General features: G+C 37.1%; 1 protein-coding gene across 1 annotated transcript; it reads left to right on the top strand.

Annotated features, from left to right (window-relative positions):
* Positions 1–2,331: 2,331 nt before the first annotated feature.
* LOC103951461 lies at positions 2,332–2,892 on the top strand. The gene has a single exon (XM_009362827.2). The coding sequence runs from the start codon at positions 2,332–2,334 to the stop codon at positions 2,890–2,892; it is 561 nt and encodes a 186-aa protein (XP_009361102.2).
* Positions 2,893–14,767: the final 11,875 nt, after the last annotated feature.

The following is a 14,767-nucleotide window of genomic DNA, read 5'->3' as shown; positions in this document are numbered from 1 at the left end:
TTATTATATTAGCACCCCACAAAATTAATACACCCCACATTTGCTTTTTCAATTAAATTTATCTTAATACACCCCACGTGTATTCCCATAATACCCTCACACCTCGCACTATCAACATACATCTTAAATTTTCTACATACACCTCGCATTTTCTACATACATCTCAGTACTCTTCACAATAGTTTCTTTCTTCGTTTTTTGTCTGTGCTATGTACCATTTGATAGAAAATCATTCACGTCATACAAGGATCGATTTGCTCAACATTTTCCCTTACATTATTGTTTAGTAACAAGGATTTGCTCAACGTTTTTCTAACTAAGGAACATTTATCAGCGAGGAGGTGTATCCTAAAAATGACAATACATTTTAACTTTCATCCACTTGTGATGGTACATTTTGAACAAGGTTTAGGCCACAAGTTCAGGCAGCCCCACAGAACTAGAATTAACTTCTCAATGTTTGAGGATACAATGTTACTTAAAGTAGCTGACTTGGATATATATCCTATAGATGTGCCCTTTTGCCTATGATAGATCAGAGGGAAGCCCTGTGTCTATAACAACAAACTCCTAGATAACTAAAATTGTTTTAGATAGAGAAAGGTGAATTCCAAGTTAGGCTTAGGGTTGTCAAGTAGATTCTTTGGGTGAATGGGATGAAGTATGAACTACAGGAGATATATGGCATTAGTAATTTAGTTGAAGGTGACACACATAATTTGCCTGTCTGAACCACGAGACACAACTGTTCTGACATGTAGACACATGGTAGTCAAACTTTGCTCTTTTTCTTTTCAAAATTTGTCAAAGTTTGCTAGTGGAGAAAGTTGAGCTTAATCTTGAGTAAATTTCTGATTGGTGAGAATTAAATTGTTGCCACAAAAATAATGGTAATTGAAAGCGCATGTAAAGATCAACAATGGCTCTGAAGAATAAGTGGATGTGTTCTGCCACTAGCATTCTGTAAGTTAATGGCATCCCAACATGCCCGCCCTAGGGAATGAGTGGATGTGTTCTGCAATGGATGTTAAGAGTGATTTTGACAGTTGAAATCTTATTAAAAAAAAAAAACAAAAAGAAAAATTTGGGATATGCATATAAAAAATGATTTGGGGTGCATTTAGAATTTTATTTATTTTTAAATCTTATAAGGTCGAAATTGTCATTACATATTAGATATATAAATCATTTAAATTGTGGGGTTTATTCAACATTAAGTGGGGTTGCTAATAAATCATCAAAATAACTTTTTTCTTAACATGTCGAAATGGGTTACCCGTATGTCACTGTCACATCCCAGCCCGGGTTCCACCACATCCCGGGCCTGCTCCACCACCATAGCACGATATTGTCCGCTTTGGGCCACGACCATGTTCCCATGCCCATAGGCCACCTATCGTGCTATGGTGGTGGAGGGGGCCTGGGAACTTCCCAGTGGGTCACCCATCATGAGAGTGCTCTCGTGTGCCACTCGCTTAACTTAGGAGTTTCCATGGAACTTGAAGCCAGTGAGCTCCCAAAAGGCCTCGTGCTAGGTAGAGATGAGAATATACATATAAGGATCACTCCCCTGAGCGATGTGGGATCTTACATCACTCTTGTGTAAACCTGTTAAGGACCAGTTAATAACGGGTCCTTATCGTGTAACCCGATAACGACCCAATTAGTTATCGTGTTGACCCGAAACCCATTATTTTTGTGTCATTTACATGTCGTGTTAACATGTCGTATAAGAAATTGTCAGGTCTATGTCCATGTTCCCACGCCCATAGGCCACTTATCGTAACTGCGCTTAATAAGGCTCGAGCCTCCTAAACTGCTAACCGAACAAGACGAAATAGGCTAAAAGAGACTCTTTTAACATTGTCAATGTGAATTTTTTTTATTCTTCTAACATCATATATATTGATAAGTAAAAATGGATGTAGATGAATTTGTAAAAAAAAAAAAAAAAACAAACGAAATGGCTTAAATTAATCTTTGCGATGTAATGAAAGATATCTTTTTGATAAGCATGCATCCCTTTTGGTTATGTTGGAGTTTCTAGAAAGGAGGAGTTGGTTAATTAAACTAGAATAGGTTAGGTGGTTTGCATCCAATGCGTTATTATTTAGTACGTAAGAGAAAAAAACAAAAACTAAGGGAACAGAAAACTAAACACGTCAAAAGAAATGGGTTTCTTTACCTTTTGTGCTCTTAAATTTAGACCTGCGCGTACCCCCTCCTTGAGTTGTTTAATTATAAATATGATCTCCATTCATCCATTGCTTAAATCAAACAAATAATTTGTGATCACTTTAGCATCAATTTAAGAAATATACACCTTGAGCAATGGACTCCTCAATTGGATATGCAACTTTCATTGCATCCTTGCTCTTATGTCTCTCATCGTCTCCAACACCATTTGTAAATGCAACAACGTCTTCATTGATTAGTAGTGTTTGCAAGCAAACCCAAGACCGATTCGGCTACAACTACAATCAATGTGTAAAATCTCTTTGGAAGGATATTCCAACTCGATCAGCATCTAATCTCAAAGATCTTGATACAGCCATTGTTAAATTAGCACTAACAAATGCTAAAAAAAGCAAAGCTTTCTTTGTCAATGCGCTCAATACCACCGGCAAAGGTATTGCTAAGGGCTTCGAAGCAGTAAAACAATGTGCAGATTCATATGATTTTGCCGTAGACGGTTTTGCTTTCTCAGTGAGAGGGATCAAAGATAATGACAAATCGGTCTCCCAAATACTCACACAAGTACAAGACGAAATTGGTCATTGCGAAAACGCATTGAGCTCTGCTGAAATTGAACTTCCTGATTTAGTATCTTCGACAAACTTTTTAACCACGTTGTGTAGGGATGTCGCATTCCTTATTACTTCCCAGTTATGAAATATCTAGAAAAGATACGTGAACAATGTATTAAATTTAATATGTATTATTTACATGCTAAATAAAATACATATGATTACTATATATTTAATTTGTAAAAGAAAAGAAAAGAACGAAAAACGAATGTAAGAAAACAAAAAGCTGTTTTAATATTGAATCCTTCTGTGTTGCTCTTTTGGCTGTCCATATTACACACACACCCAGATATACTACACGTGAAAATCTTAAGAACACAATATGCTATGCATTTTTATTCTTGACAGCATCAGTGGAAACTTTCAAACTATAATTCTTTGTTGATTATTCAAATTTGAAAATATGAAGAAAAAAACGCAAGATAATGTGCATATATAACTATGATAGCATTTCAAATCACCACAACACTTTAAGGACAATAAGGAGTCACATTGATACTGATACAATTACACTTTTGAGTTTTGAGGTTTGGATTTTCTTTTTCTCCACTTTTCTACTGCTTTCAGTTCTCAATGAGTTTTGGGAACACAATCATACGAAGAAAAAGCCAATTGGCAAGAAAGAGATGTAAAGTCTGGTCCCGTCGATCACCCTTCCCTTGATAGGATACATGGGTCAAGGGGAAGACTTGAGTTCAGGGACGAAGTTGGCTCGCTCATTGAATTGTTGCGGTGCTGTGAATATCTCAACCTCCATCCCTACCTGTGCAAGAAAGAAACAGAATTTGTTGAGGCAGGTGGGAATTTCAACAACTCAAAGAAAAGGACCGCGCTCCACCATACCACTTCCAACTCAAGGTCCAGCTGACTCTCGTAGAAGCAAAGGGCAGTACTTTCCACCATTGGAAAACTGGTGGGTGTATTCCAGCAAGTCGTATTCCTCTCTTGGAGACTAGTAAAATCTTAATATCGATCACATCCGTTGTAGTAAATACAAATTGGTAGCTTTCAATATGGACTTCAACTTGGACAGTGGAATACTTTAGGTTTCTTTAAGTCTTCACTACATTTTGGTACAAAATTAAAACTTAAGAGCTAGTTTGTTAACCAATTCGTTTGAAGTTTTTAATTTTTATTTTTAATTCTATAGATTGATGAAAAATATGTGGTCTAATGACCAATGAAGAAAGGCGAAGGACAGATGATGAAAGCAGTGTGAATCGATGTTCCAAAAAAGGGTTTATACAGTTGGCCAGCACCACGATTAAATATTAGTCGGTTAGAAAATCAGGTATGGCGCCGAAGCGAGCCTAGGTGGAATAGGTGATTGTTTTTTTTTTTTTTAATTGACTTTGAATCTTGACTCACTCTTTCCCAAACAAAAAAAGAAAACCAAGAATGCGATGTGTTCATCTATCTTTGCCATAGCTCTTTGATGTTGTCAACAAATTGTAGTACTTTCTAATTGATTTATATTTTGCACTTTATGTTTCCCCATTAGAAGTATAGTTTTTATTTATTTATTTGTTTTAAGTATAAATATGCACTTATTTATATGTCATATAATAAATTTAATAATTAAGATAAGAAAAAAAAAATACCCTAGGCCACCAGGTAGGACCCTACCCGACGCTTGATAACGGCCTAGCAATGTTTAAAACATAGGTGTGAGCGAAATATGTCTGGAAATCAAACACAAAATGTCTTGATTATGCTCCCTCGGCTGATTTCCGGATCGCCCTTTCGATTCTTCCTTCAAATGGCTTAAAGCCCAGGTAGTACATTACTACAAAATACCAAATATTTAAAGATATGCAAAATAAAGGGAGTTGCGTTTCAAGGTTGAGAAACCTTGCACGTTTTTAACAATAAAACCCTTCAATTTTCATCAATCATTAAAAAAATAGTATTGGAACTTTGGCTTGATATATCGTCTTCAAGAATTATATTGACGATGTTTTCATTAATGCTTTCCACATTAACACTCTCTTGCACATAAACTAAGAATAAAAAACCAAACATCGTAAACCATTCACATGTGTTTGGTATTTTTAAATTACTTGATATTTCTATTTTCAATGCTTTGGTATTTTTACTTGATATTTTTATGTTTAAGGTGTTTTATAATTTTGTAATCTCATTACTTGCCTGTGACATCCCACATCGCCAAGGGGAGTGATCCTTATATGTATATTCCCATCCCTACCTAGCACGAGGCCTTTTGGGAGCTCACTGGCTTCGGGTTCCGTTGGTACTCCAAAGTTAAGCGAGAAGGGGGTTAGAGCAATCCCATGATGGGTGACCCACTGGGAAGTTGCTCGTGAGTTCCCAAAAACAAAACCGTGAGGGAATGGTAAGCCCAAAGCGGACAATATCGTGCTACGGTGGTGGAGCAGGCCCCGGGAAGTGATCCGCCCCGGGTTGGGATGTGACAATTTGGTATCAGAGCCTAACCCTGGTCGCGTGTGTGCCAATGAGGACGTTGGGCCCCTAAGGGGGGGGGTGGATTATGACATCCCACATCGCCCAGGGGAGTGATCCTTATATGTATATTCTCATCCCTACCTAGCACGAGGCCTTTTGGAAGCTCACTGACTTCGAGTTTCGTAGGAACTCCGAAGTTAAGCGAAAAGGGGGCTAGAGCAATCCCACGATGGGTGACCCACTGGGAAGTTGCTCGTGAGTTCCTAAAAACAAAACCGTGAGGGTGTGGTTGGGGCTCAAAGCGGACAATATCGTGTTATGGTGATGGAGCGGGCTCAGGAAGTGATCCGCCCTGGGCCGGGATGTGACAATTTGGTATCAGAGCCTAACCCTAGTCGCATGTGTGCCGACGAGGACGTCGGGCCCCTAAGGGGGGTGGATTGTGACATCCCACATCGTCCATGGGAGTGATCCTTATATGTATTCTCATCCCTACCTAACACGAGGCCTTTTGGGAGCTCACTAGCTTCGGGTTTCGTCGAAACTCCAAAGTTAAGCGAGAAGGGGGCTAGAGCAATCCCATGATAGGGTGACCCACTAGGAAGTTGCTCGTGAGTTCCCAAAAACAAAACTGTGAGGGAATGGTAAGCCCAAAGCGGACAATATCGTGCTACGGTGGTGGAGCAGGCTCGGGAAGTGATCCGCCCTGGACTGGGATGTGACATTGCCTATAGTATACTATAGAAATAAAAAATAAAATTTTAAATTTATATAGAATAACAATACAATAATACAAGTTAATATACATATATACATATTCTCTATGACTATTGTATTTTATAGTAATTGTTTTTAGTTGTTTAAAAAATTAAAATCATCAAAATAACATGTTTCTTAACATGTCAAAACGGGTTACTCGCATGTTACTCTTGTGTAAACATGTTAAGGACCCGTTATTAACAGGTCCTCATCATGTGACCCGTTATTAACGGGTCCTCACCATGTGACCCGATAACGACCTGATTAGTTATCGTGTTGACCCAAAATCTGTTATTTGGGTGTCATGTTAACAGATCATGTAAAAAATTGCCAGGTCTAGAATTGTTGTGAAGGAGTAGCATCAATCGCCAAATTTTTAAACACTGCACACAAGTATCAGTTCTTTCACTTTAAAAGATGAAAAGCACTAGCAAGTCACATCGAGAAAATCTTGGGCTATATTATCATTTGTTCAAAAATAAAGAAACTCATCACTGATATTCAAGGTTCCTCACCTCTGTTAACTTTGGCCTATGGATCTGGACAGTTGTTTAGTAATTTTTTCTAAGAGCATGTGATCAACATGTGTAAATCAAGCAAAAGGTTTTTTTTTTTTTTAAGAGCATAACTACTGAAAAATATATGTTTATGACCAATTGTCATGAGATTTTTGTATCTATCAGTAACTTCTTAGTTCCTGCATATAATTTTTCTTCAACCACATCTCTAATAGAAAGACTTCTGAAACATCTAGTCTGGTACTTAAACGTTGAACTAAATCTTTGGGTGCTCTTGTGATACTCATGTTCCCTATTCGGATCTTGAGGATCTTATCTATACCACAAGAAGCTTGATGTACTCTGATACTTGATTGTAGTTCCATACTACTCAAATATCACAAGTTCATTCACTGAAGTTTCCATTCTGTCGTCATTCCTTCCAGTCTGATTTACATTGTTATAGCAATTGAGATATCCCTGAGAAATTATGGGTGTATTGAAGCTTAACAACTGAGAAGTCACCCTTGCAATGGACAGTTTTCATCATTGAAAATTTTACATGTCCTGAAAGTATCATGTTGTGCAACATGACAACACCTATCTGAATATATGAGTACTTAGTGATGGTTTAGGATGTCTTCACTGGTAATGGTTCTAGATGAACCTTGGTCCTGTTTTAGGTATGAAGACAGTTATTTTCTGTATAATACATGCTTCATATGGCCAAAATGCCTCTTTAAATTCAATTGATCTTATGTGACTGCCTATTGCTTCCATAAATGTACTCTAAAATAACAACGAAAAGGGGGAAAATCATTATGTTTCTTATTATGCAAGATGTAATAGTATCTTCATGCTTAAACAACGTTTCTTCAAGAAATTAGTCCAACTTGGAAGTCAGACTTGTCTCGGGGGTTAAAAATGGCATCAAGTTTCCCTTATTCGATATTCTAGTGCATTACTAGATATCATTAAAGTAATACACGATATCTTGTTACGTTTTTTAATGCAAGACATTCTTGTTTTAAACTAATTTGTTAAGAGTATAGATATTGAATAATATATGTCTTGCAGTATATCTCAGTTGCTTGTTAGTGAACTCGAAATAAATAATAATCACCCTCTCTGCTTGAATGAATGATATCATTCCTTTTGTTATCAACATTGTCTGGTTACAAGAAAATATACTCATAAGATATAGTTTATTCTAGACTCCGTGTATGTGTTATTTGATCTACCAATACTAAGCAACCACGTTCAAAGATGGTGGAGTCATGTTCATTAAGTTTTCCTACAGATTCTTGGACGTTTGGACAAGAAACGATCAAGGTCGTCCATCATGACGTATTTATACTTCGACATCTCCAAGGGAAGAAACCTTAGGTTGTTCACTTTCTCAATCTGTTGCAGTTTCCTCTTTCTTGTTTCCTATTTTCCTTTGGTCTAGTTTGTGTGTGTTAAAGAAAAAAAAAAAAAAAAAATCAAATGGCCTCACCATCACGCCACGAGAAAAGATCATCTAAGGGCAACCAAAAGGCTAACAGAACAGGTAATTATTTGGATGATCGTGTTCAGGGAAATTTGCGATCCCAAACTCAGTCAAATGCAGACTTGTATCAGAAGGTCTATAAGTGGACGATGGTTTCAGAAAGGAAAGTAGAATTCACTAACATTCCAGGGTTGCGAGAAGGTATGAGTGCCAGTGCATTCTTAGATGACGAATAACCTTTAGAGAGGCATTAAGAGATGAGATTTCCATGGATGTGTCTACGCGTAGATAGCGGCATATATGCAAGATGAGCGTATGTTAGGCGTAGAGAGAATAAGTGTATATTGGAGAAGTGAAAAGTCTAGAGAAAGTTTGGATTATAAAAAACTTCAGTAGATAAATACTCAAGCTGGGGTATTTATAGAGATCTTGAGAGTCCTTGTAAGAAAGTAATCCCAATTAATTTGGGAGATATCTAGGAAAGAATCTAATTCTCCTAGTGTTATGATTATGTTGCCTAAATCCCCATGATATCCTAATTTGACTTGAACTAGGGTTTCCTTACGACAAGTAACATCTTGAATAGGCTTAAGCCTAGCATGTTGGACTAAGATTGTCGAACTACACCTAGGCCATTGGCATTCTGGCCCTTTTCACCCCAAGGTCATGGGCCAGAAAATCATGGTCCCACAAATATCTCCAGCATGCAGTGTATACTCCTCCAAAGAACTTCAACATGTTTATTGTCTAAGGATTCTATAGCAACTTTCCACATGTGTTTTCGAAAAACAGTCATCTAGTATATGTCAGAGGAAAGTTCATCAAGTTCTCTCCCCAAATATTAGTTTGGAACTAAAACTTCCCTACATATCTGATGATGATTATACAGTCTTTTTGAAGTCAGCCAACATTTCAGTCTAGATTTTTGTGAGAAACTTGTTCATAGTTGTACCTGGAACTTTCTTACACTCAATGTCTTCAACAATCCTCGCCCCACACCTATAAAAATTGAAGGTCAAGTGATTTTTTGTATCATGAATGGTGCACCTTACATTTTGCTCATATCATGTATCATATGATTATCTCTCAAACCAGGATATACAAGTCTAGTACGAGAAGTAACATTTTCAATGGGCTTAAGTCTAGCATGTTGGACTAAGACTGTCGAACTATGCCTTATGGGCTATTAGCATTCTGGCCCTTTTCACCCCAATGTGTCATGGGGCAGAAAACCATGGTCCCACAAATATCTCCAACATGCAGTGAATACTCCTCTAAAGAACTTCAACTTGTCTATCGTCCAAGGATTCTGTAACAACTTTCCACATGCGTTTTTGAAAACGACCATGTGGTGTATATCAGAGGAAAGTTCATCAAGTTCTCTCCCCAAATTATTAGTTAGGTACTAAAACTTCCCTACACATCTCATGATGATTATACAGTCTTTCTGAAGTTGGCCAAATATTTTAGTCTGGATTTTTTTTAGAACAAGTGAGAAACCTATTTCTAGCTGTACCTAGAACTTTCTTGCACTTAATTTCTTCAACAATCCTTGCCCTGCACCTACAAAAATTGAAGGTCAAGTGATTTTGTGTATCATGAATGGAGCACATGTACCTTTTGCTCATATCATGTATCATATGATTCTTTCTCAAGCCAGGATATACAAGGTCTAGTGGAACTATCAAACTTCCCTGTCTTGTTCACAACATTTGTCTAAATTAGGATATCTATTCCGACTTGAATGAAATAGTTGCCCAAATTCCTCCTCCTCTCAAAAGAAAGCATGTGCATGACTCTCTATAAGAAATTGAAAAAAAAGGATAAATTTGAAGGAGAAATTTGCAGAGTATGCAGTGAACCATGTAGAGTTTATTAGCATGGTCTTTGTCTTTGTGGAAGGTGAATCCATTGGAAGTGCCTCTGTTTCTGATGATGGTGCATCATCTGAGGATAAAGATACTAAAAGTTGGAGGATGATGGTGATAGTGACGAAGACGATTACTTTCTGGGAATGATAGAGGACAAGAGAAGGGTGCAGGACTGGAAGAGGAATTAAGCTTTACAAGATCCAAACAATCAAGTGGTGGTCGTTACTGATGAGGCTTTTTATGTTTGTCGACGATGTTTAGGTTTTTTAAGTCATTTTATTTAGTTCTATTAATTCTATAACATCTTATCCACTTACTATAGGATACTTGATTTTCTTTTTAAATCGTTTATTGTTTTGTTGAACATATTACTAACCGCCTTTTAATTTTGGAAGAGTCTCCACTTCTTTTAAGTATAATAAGTATAAACTTATGGAGAGTCTCCACTTCTTCTAATGATTGCAGTGTGTATTTAATTGTGTCCATTTAACTGCTTGTTGGCTAGTATACTTTGCTTAATTTATTGACATTTTGATTATGTTTATACTTGTCAGATATGTGCGCATCATACATGTTGTTTCATCTGTTTGTACTGTTTATTATGATTGTTGACTTGTATATTATGATAATCTATTTGCATATGCATGCTATTATCTATAAGGGTGTTGTCTCCCTTCAAGCAGCTTTGTCTTACTTTTTCTCTATTTGTCTTTCCATGGCCAAATAGGGTGGAAATAATGTCAAAACAAGTCAAACAATGTCCATGTTACTGTAACATTGTTAACTCCATCGACCAACATAAAAAGCCTTATCAGCAAAAGACCACCAGAAGAGACACCATTCACTTGTCCTCTATCATTCCCTGGAAGTATTCGTCTTCATCATTATCACCTTCATCTTCCAACTCTTGAATATCTCCATACACCATCATCAAAACCAAAGTCACTTCCAGTGGATTCACCTTCCTCAAAGGGAGAGACCAGGATGATAAACTTTGCATGGTTCGCAGCATACTTTACAAATTTCTCCTTCAAATTTATCACTCATTTTTCAATTGCTTCTAAAGAGTCATGCACATGCTTTCTTTTGAGAGGATGAGAATTTTGGACATATATGTCATTTAAGTTGGAATGAATGTCCTAATATAGACAAATTTTGTGAACCAGGGAAGTTTGATAGCCTAACTAGACCTGTATGTCCTGGCTTGAGAGAGAATCCTATGATACATGTTATGAGCAAAAGGTACAATTGCATCATTCATCTTTTCAATTGCTTCTAAAGAGTCATGCACATGCTTTCTTTTGAGAGGAGGAGAATTTTGGATAGATATTTCATTTAAGTCGGACTGAATGTGCTGATGTAGACAAATTTTGTGAACTAGGGAAGTTTGACAGTCCAACTGGGCATGTATGTCCTGGCTTGAGAAAGAATCGTATATACATGATATGAGCAAAAGTTACAGTTGCACCATTCATCATACATCACATCACATGACCTTCAATTTTTATAGGTCGAGGGCCAGGATTGCAGAAGACATTGAGTTTAGAATTGTAAATTTTTCTGGACACGATTGACACACCTTGACCTAGGATGTCCACCTAAACTCCGAATCGAGCTGTGATAGCCGACACCAAGAAGGTGATAAAGCCATAAAGTGTAGTGACATGAAAAATGTGAATAAATTTAAACCTAAAAGTGCCTAAATATAAGAGTGCGCATGTGAGCGGGATTGAACCCAAATCACACGTGATGCAAAGCATAAGTAAAGTATAGTAAAGGCAGAAGAAGTATTATACCATCGGAAGTATCCCCGTAACAACGTTTTGCTAGAAAGTCCTCGTCGACACGAAAGCTCTACCACTAAAACTTGGAGGGGCAAAAAATAAGGGTGAGTGGGCCTAAAAATAAAGCTTTGTAAAAACCTTTTCGAAAATATAATAACCCCTCGCCATAAATTGAGTACAGTTTTCAAAATATACATACCACGTATAGTATGAAAATACTTATCGTAACCTGCAATATCTTAAGAATTCAATACATCACAATATTTCATGAATGTTTAATGTCTGATAATCACATAATCTCGCATAACAACATATCGTATCAAGTGCTCATCAACATATACTGACACATGAGTTCATGCAGAGGTATTCTGACATAAATAAGGCTAGGTGTAATAATGATTTACGCTATAGTATTACAATCGCGTGACGATTGGTGCTATACGCCTCACATATAAGTCCTAATTGCCTATAGAAATCTAGGATAGGACTAGCACCTACAATAGATCCAAAGTGAGCGTGCGGTGCGATGTGAACATATACATGAAGCATGGCCCTGGCCCTGGCGAGTATTAACACCAGTGTAGCACACGATGAGCAAATAATGTAAATATGATCATGCCACAATAATTCAATAATTCTAGTCAATATAATATTATTCCTGGCCGTAAATATAATTAAGGCATCCTCGTATAGTATGCTTACCTATGCATCCCGTAAGATGATAATGATTTCCTAATTCTTATTATTACGACATTTCTTATAAACGCTAATTTAATTATGGCATCACATACAAAATTCGTTATTAGATGTATATATGGAAACTAAACAAATATATATATACACACACACACACTATATAAAAGAAAAGACTCACTCACAGATTCTTACGAAGTCGTAGCCGTTTGAACGAAGGAAGTCAGAGTTTTCGATAGTAATTGCTACCTAAGCATAATATTGGGAACCATTAGTAAAACTTAACTAAAACGACTTAATTTGGGAAAATAGAGTGGTGATTTGGAATCAGGACGATGAAATACGCTAAGAAAGGTCCCGGACAATTTTCGTAAAAAGTCAACGGTCAATCCTAAAAAAGTCAATCGAGACGCCGAGCCGGTCAACTACATTAAAACTTCGAAATTTCACTAAATGGATGTCAAAAATGGACTCGTCGCATCAAAATTAACCTAGAAGGGTCTCCAAGAAAATTTCACAAAAGTCAACACAAGAAATATTTTAAAAAATGGGCCAGATTGGGTCAACTGGCCCAAAGATTTGGGTCAGGTTTGGGCTTGGGCCCTTTTTTTTTTTTTTTTTTTCCTCTTTTGGTTGAGTCTACCTGGTCCCAATCGCGGGTTCGGTCGCTGGAATTAATGAAAGAGAAAGGCGGAAAATCCTAACTCCGATCAGGGTCAAAACTCAACCATTATCAGCATATAAGTAGTCAAATTGAAGCTAGGGAGATAAGGAGTAAGATTATACCATTGTGGTCTCTCGTTGTGGCTGGAGTTGGCCAGAAAAAAGGTCTAAAACTTGCAAACTTCGTTGAAATCTAGGAAATAGTTTCCCTAAGCTATTTTTTATCATAAAACCAGTCCAAAACCACTTATCACACTTAGATTTAAGCTAAACGACGAGAGATATTTATCCTGATGCATTTTTGACTCAACTTCACCGGAAAATTACGATCCTCACCATAGAAGTGGAGGTTGAAATGAGAAAGAAAAGGACGATGGTGCGCTGGCCTAGGTTGGTTGGTGTAATTCATCGAAGTTGCAGTGGCAAGGTGGTGGTTGTTCTCGGTGTTGCTGGGTTTCACTGAGGTAGAAAGAAAGGGAGTCTTACGGGAGAGGGAGAGAGAGAGAGAGAGGTGGAGTGAGGGAGAAGGGATCGAGTGTTCCAAGAGAGTTGGAGAGGAATGACACGTGGCAGAGATGAGTGGTGGGTGTGGGCCCCACAACATAAAAACCCTACGTAAACTAATATATTAATAACTAAGATGATAATTTTTTTTTTCAAAAATAACCTTTCAGATTCGTAGTTCCGTAAAATCTCCAACGTAACTTTGATTTCAATTCCACATGCGCCTATGTGTTCGTACCATCTTGTACTTCGAGGATACGGTAAATTAGTAGCTCATACACGCCACGAAATGACAGTCAACAAAAGTCAACAATCTTGCCTATAGGGCATTTTCGTCAATCCATTGTTTTAAAATTAATAAAATAGTAAAATTAGGGACGGGTTGTTACAACGATTATCCAAATAATTACCTGTTCTGTTAGCCTTTTGGTTCCCCTTGGATGATCCTTCTCCGTGGCTTGATTGTGAGGTCGTTATATTTGTTTTTGGCTGAGTTTTGGTTACACACACAAACTGGAACGAAAGAAAATAGACTGGAACGAAGGAGGATAGGAGAAAAAGAAAGAGGAAACAGCCGCAGATTGAGAAATTGAACAGTCTAGGGTTTCTTCCATTGGAGATGTCGAAGTGTATATAGTTCTTGATGGACGGCCCTTATTGTTTCTTGTCCAAAAGTTCAAGAATCTGTATGAGAACTTAGTGATCACAGGACCCCATCGTCTGTACGTGGTTGATTTGTATTGGTAGACCAAACAACATGTACACAAAGTCCAAAATGAACTATACCTTATGAGTATATTTTCTTGTAACATAACAATGATGATAACAAAAGGAATGGTATCATTAGTCTAAACAGAGAGGGTGGTTATTATTTATTTTGTGTCAACTAACAAGATACTGAGGTGTATTACGAGACATATATTATTCAACATCTATGCTCTCAACAAAGCAGCTAAAAACAAGAATGTCATGCAGTAAAAAACATGTAACATGATATGACTTCAATGATATTCAGTGATGCACTAGGATATCTAGTAAGGGAAACTTGAGGCAACTTTTAACCAACTAGACAAGCCTGACTTCCAAGTTAGACTAATTTATTGAAAAAACCTTATTTAAACATGAAGATACTTACTTATAATAGGAAAACTTATTTAAACATGATTTTCACCTTTTTTTTTTTTTTTTTTTTGGTTGATTTTTTAAGAGCATATTTATGGAAGCAATATGCAGCCACATAAAATTAATTGAATCTAAAGTGGTATTTTGGCCA

Source organism: the organism of the source record quoted next, unplaced genomic scaffold, assembly GCF_019419815.1.
Source record: "Pyrus x bretschneideri cultivar Hongxiangsu unplaced genomic scaffold, Pyrus_bretschneideri_v1 Contig66, whole genome shotgun sequence".
NCBI lineage: Eukaryota > Viridiplantae > Streptophyta > Magnoliopsida > Rosales > Rosaceae > Pyrus > Pyrus x bretschneideri.
The sequence above is the reverse complement of the archived record's forward strand: the minus strand, read 5'-3'. Positions and strand labels throughout refer to the sequence as shown.

Excerpts from the sequence above, each read along its gene's own strand:
- LOC103951461 (XM_009362827.2), top strand. The coding sequence starts at position 2,332 with ATGGACTCCTCAATTGGATATGCAACTTTCATTGCATCCTTGCTCTTA.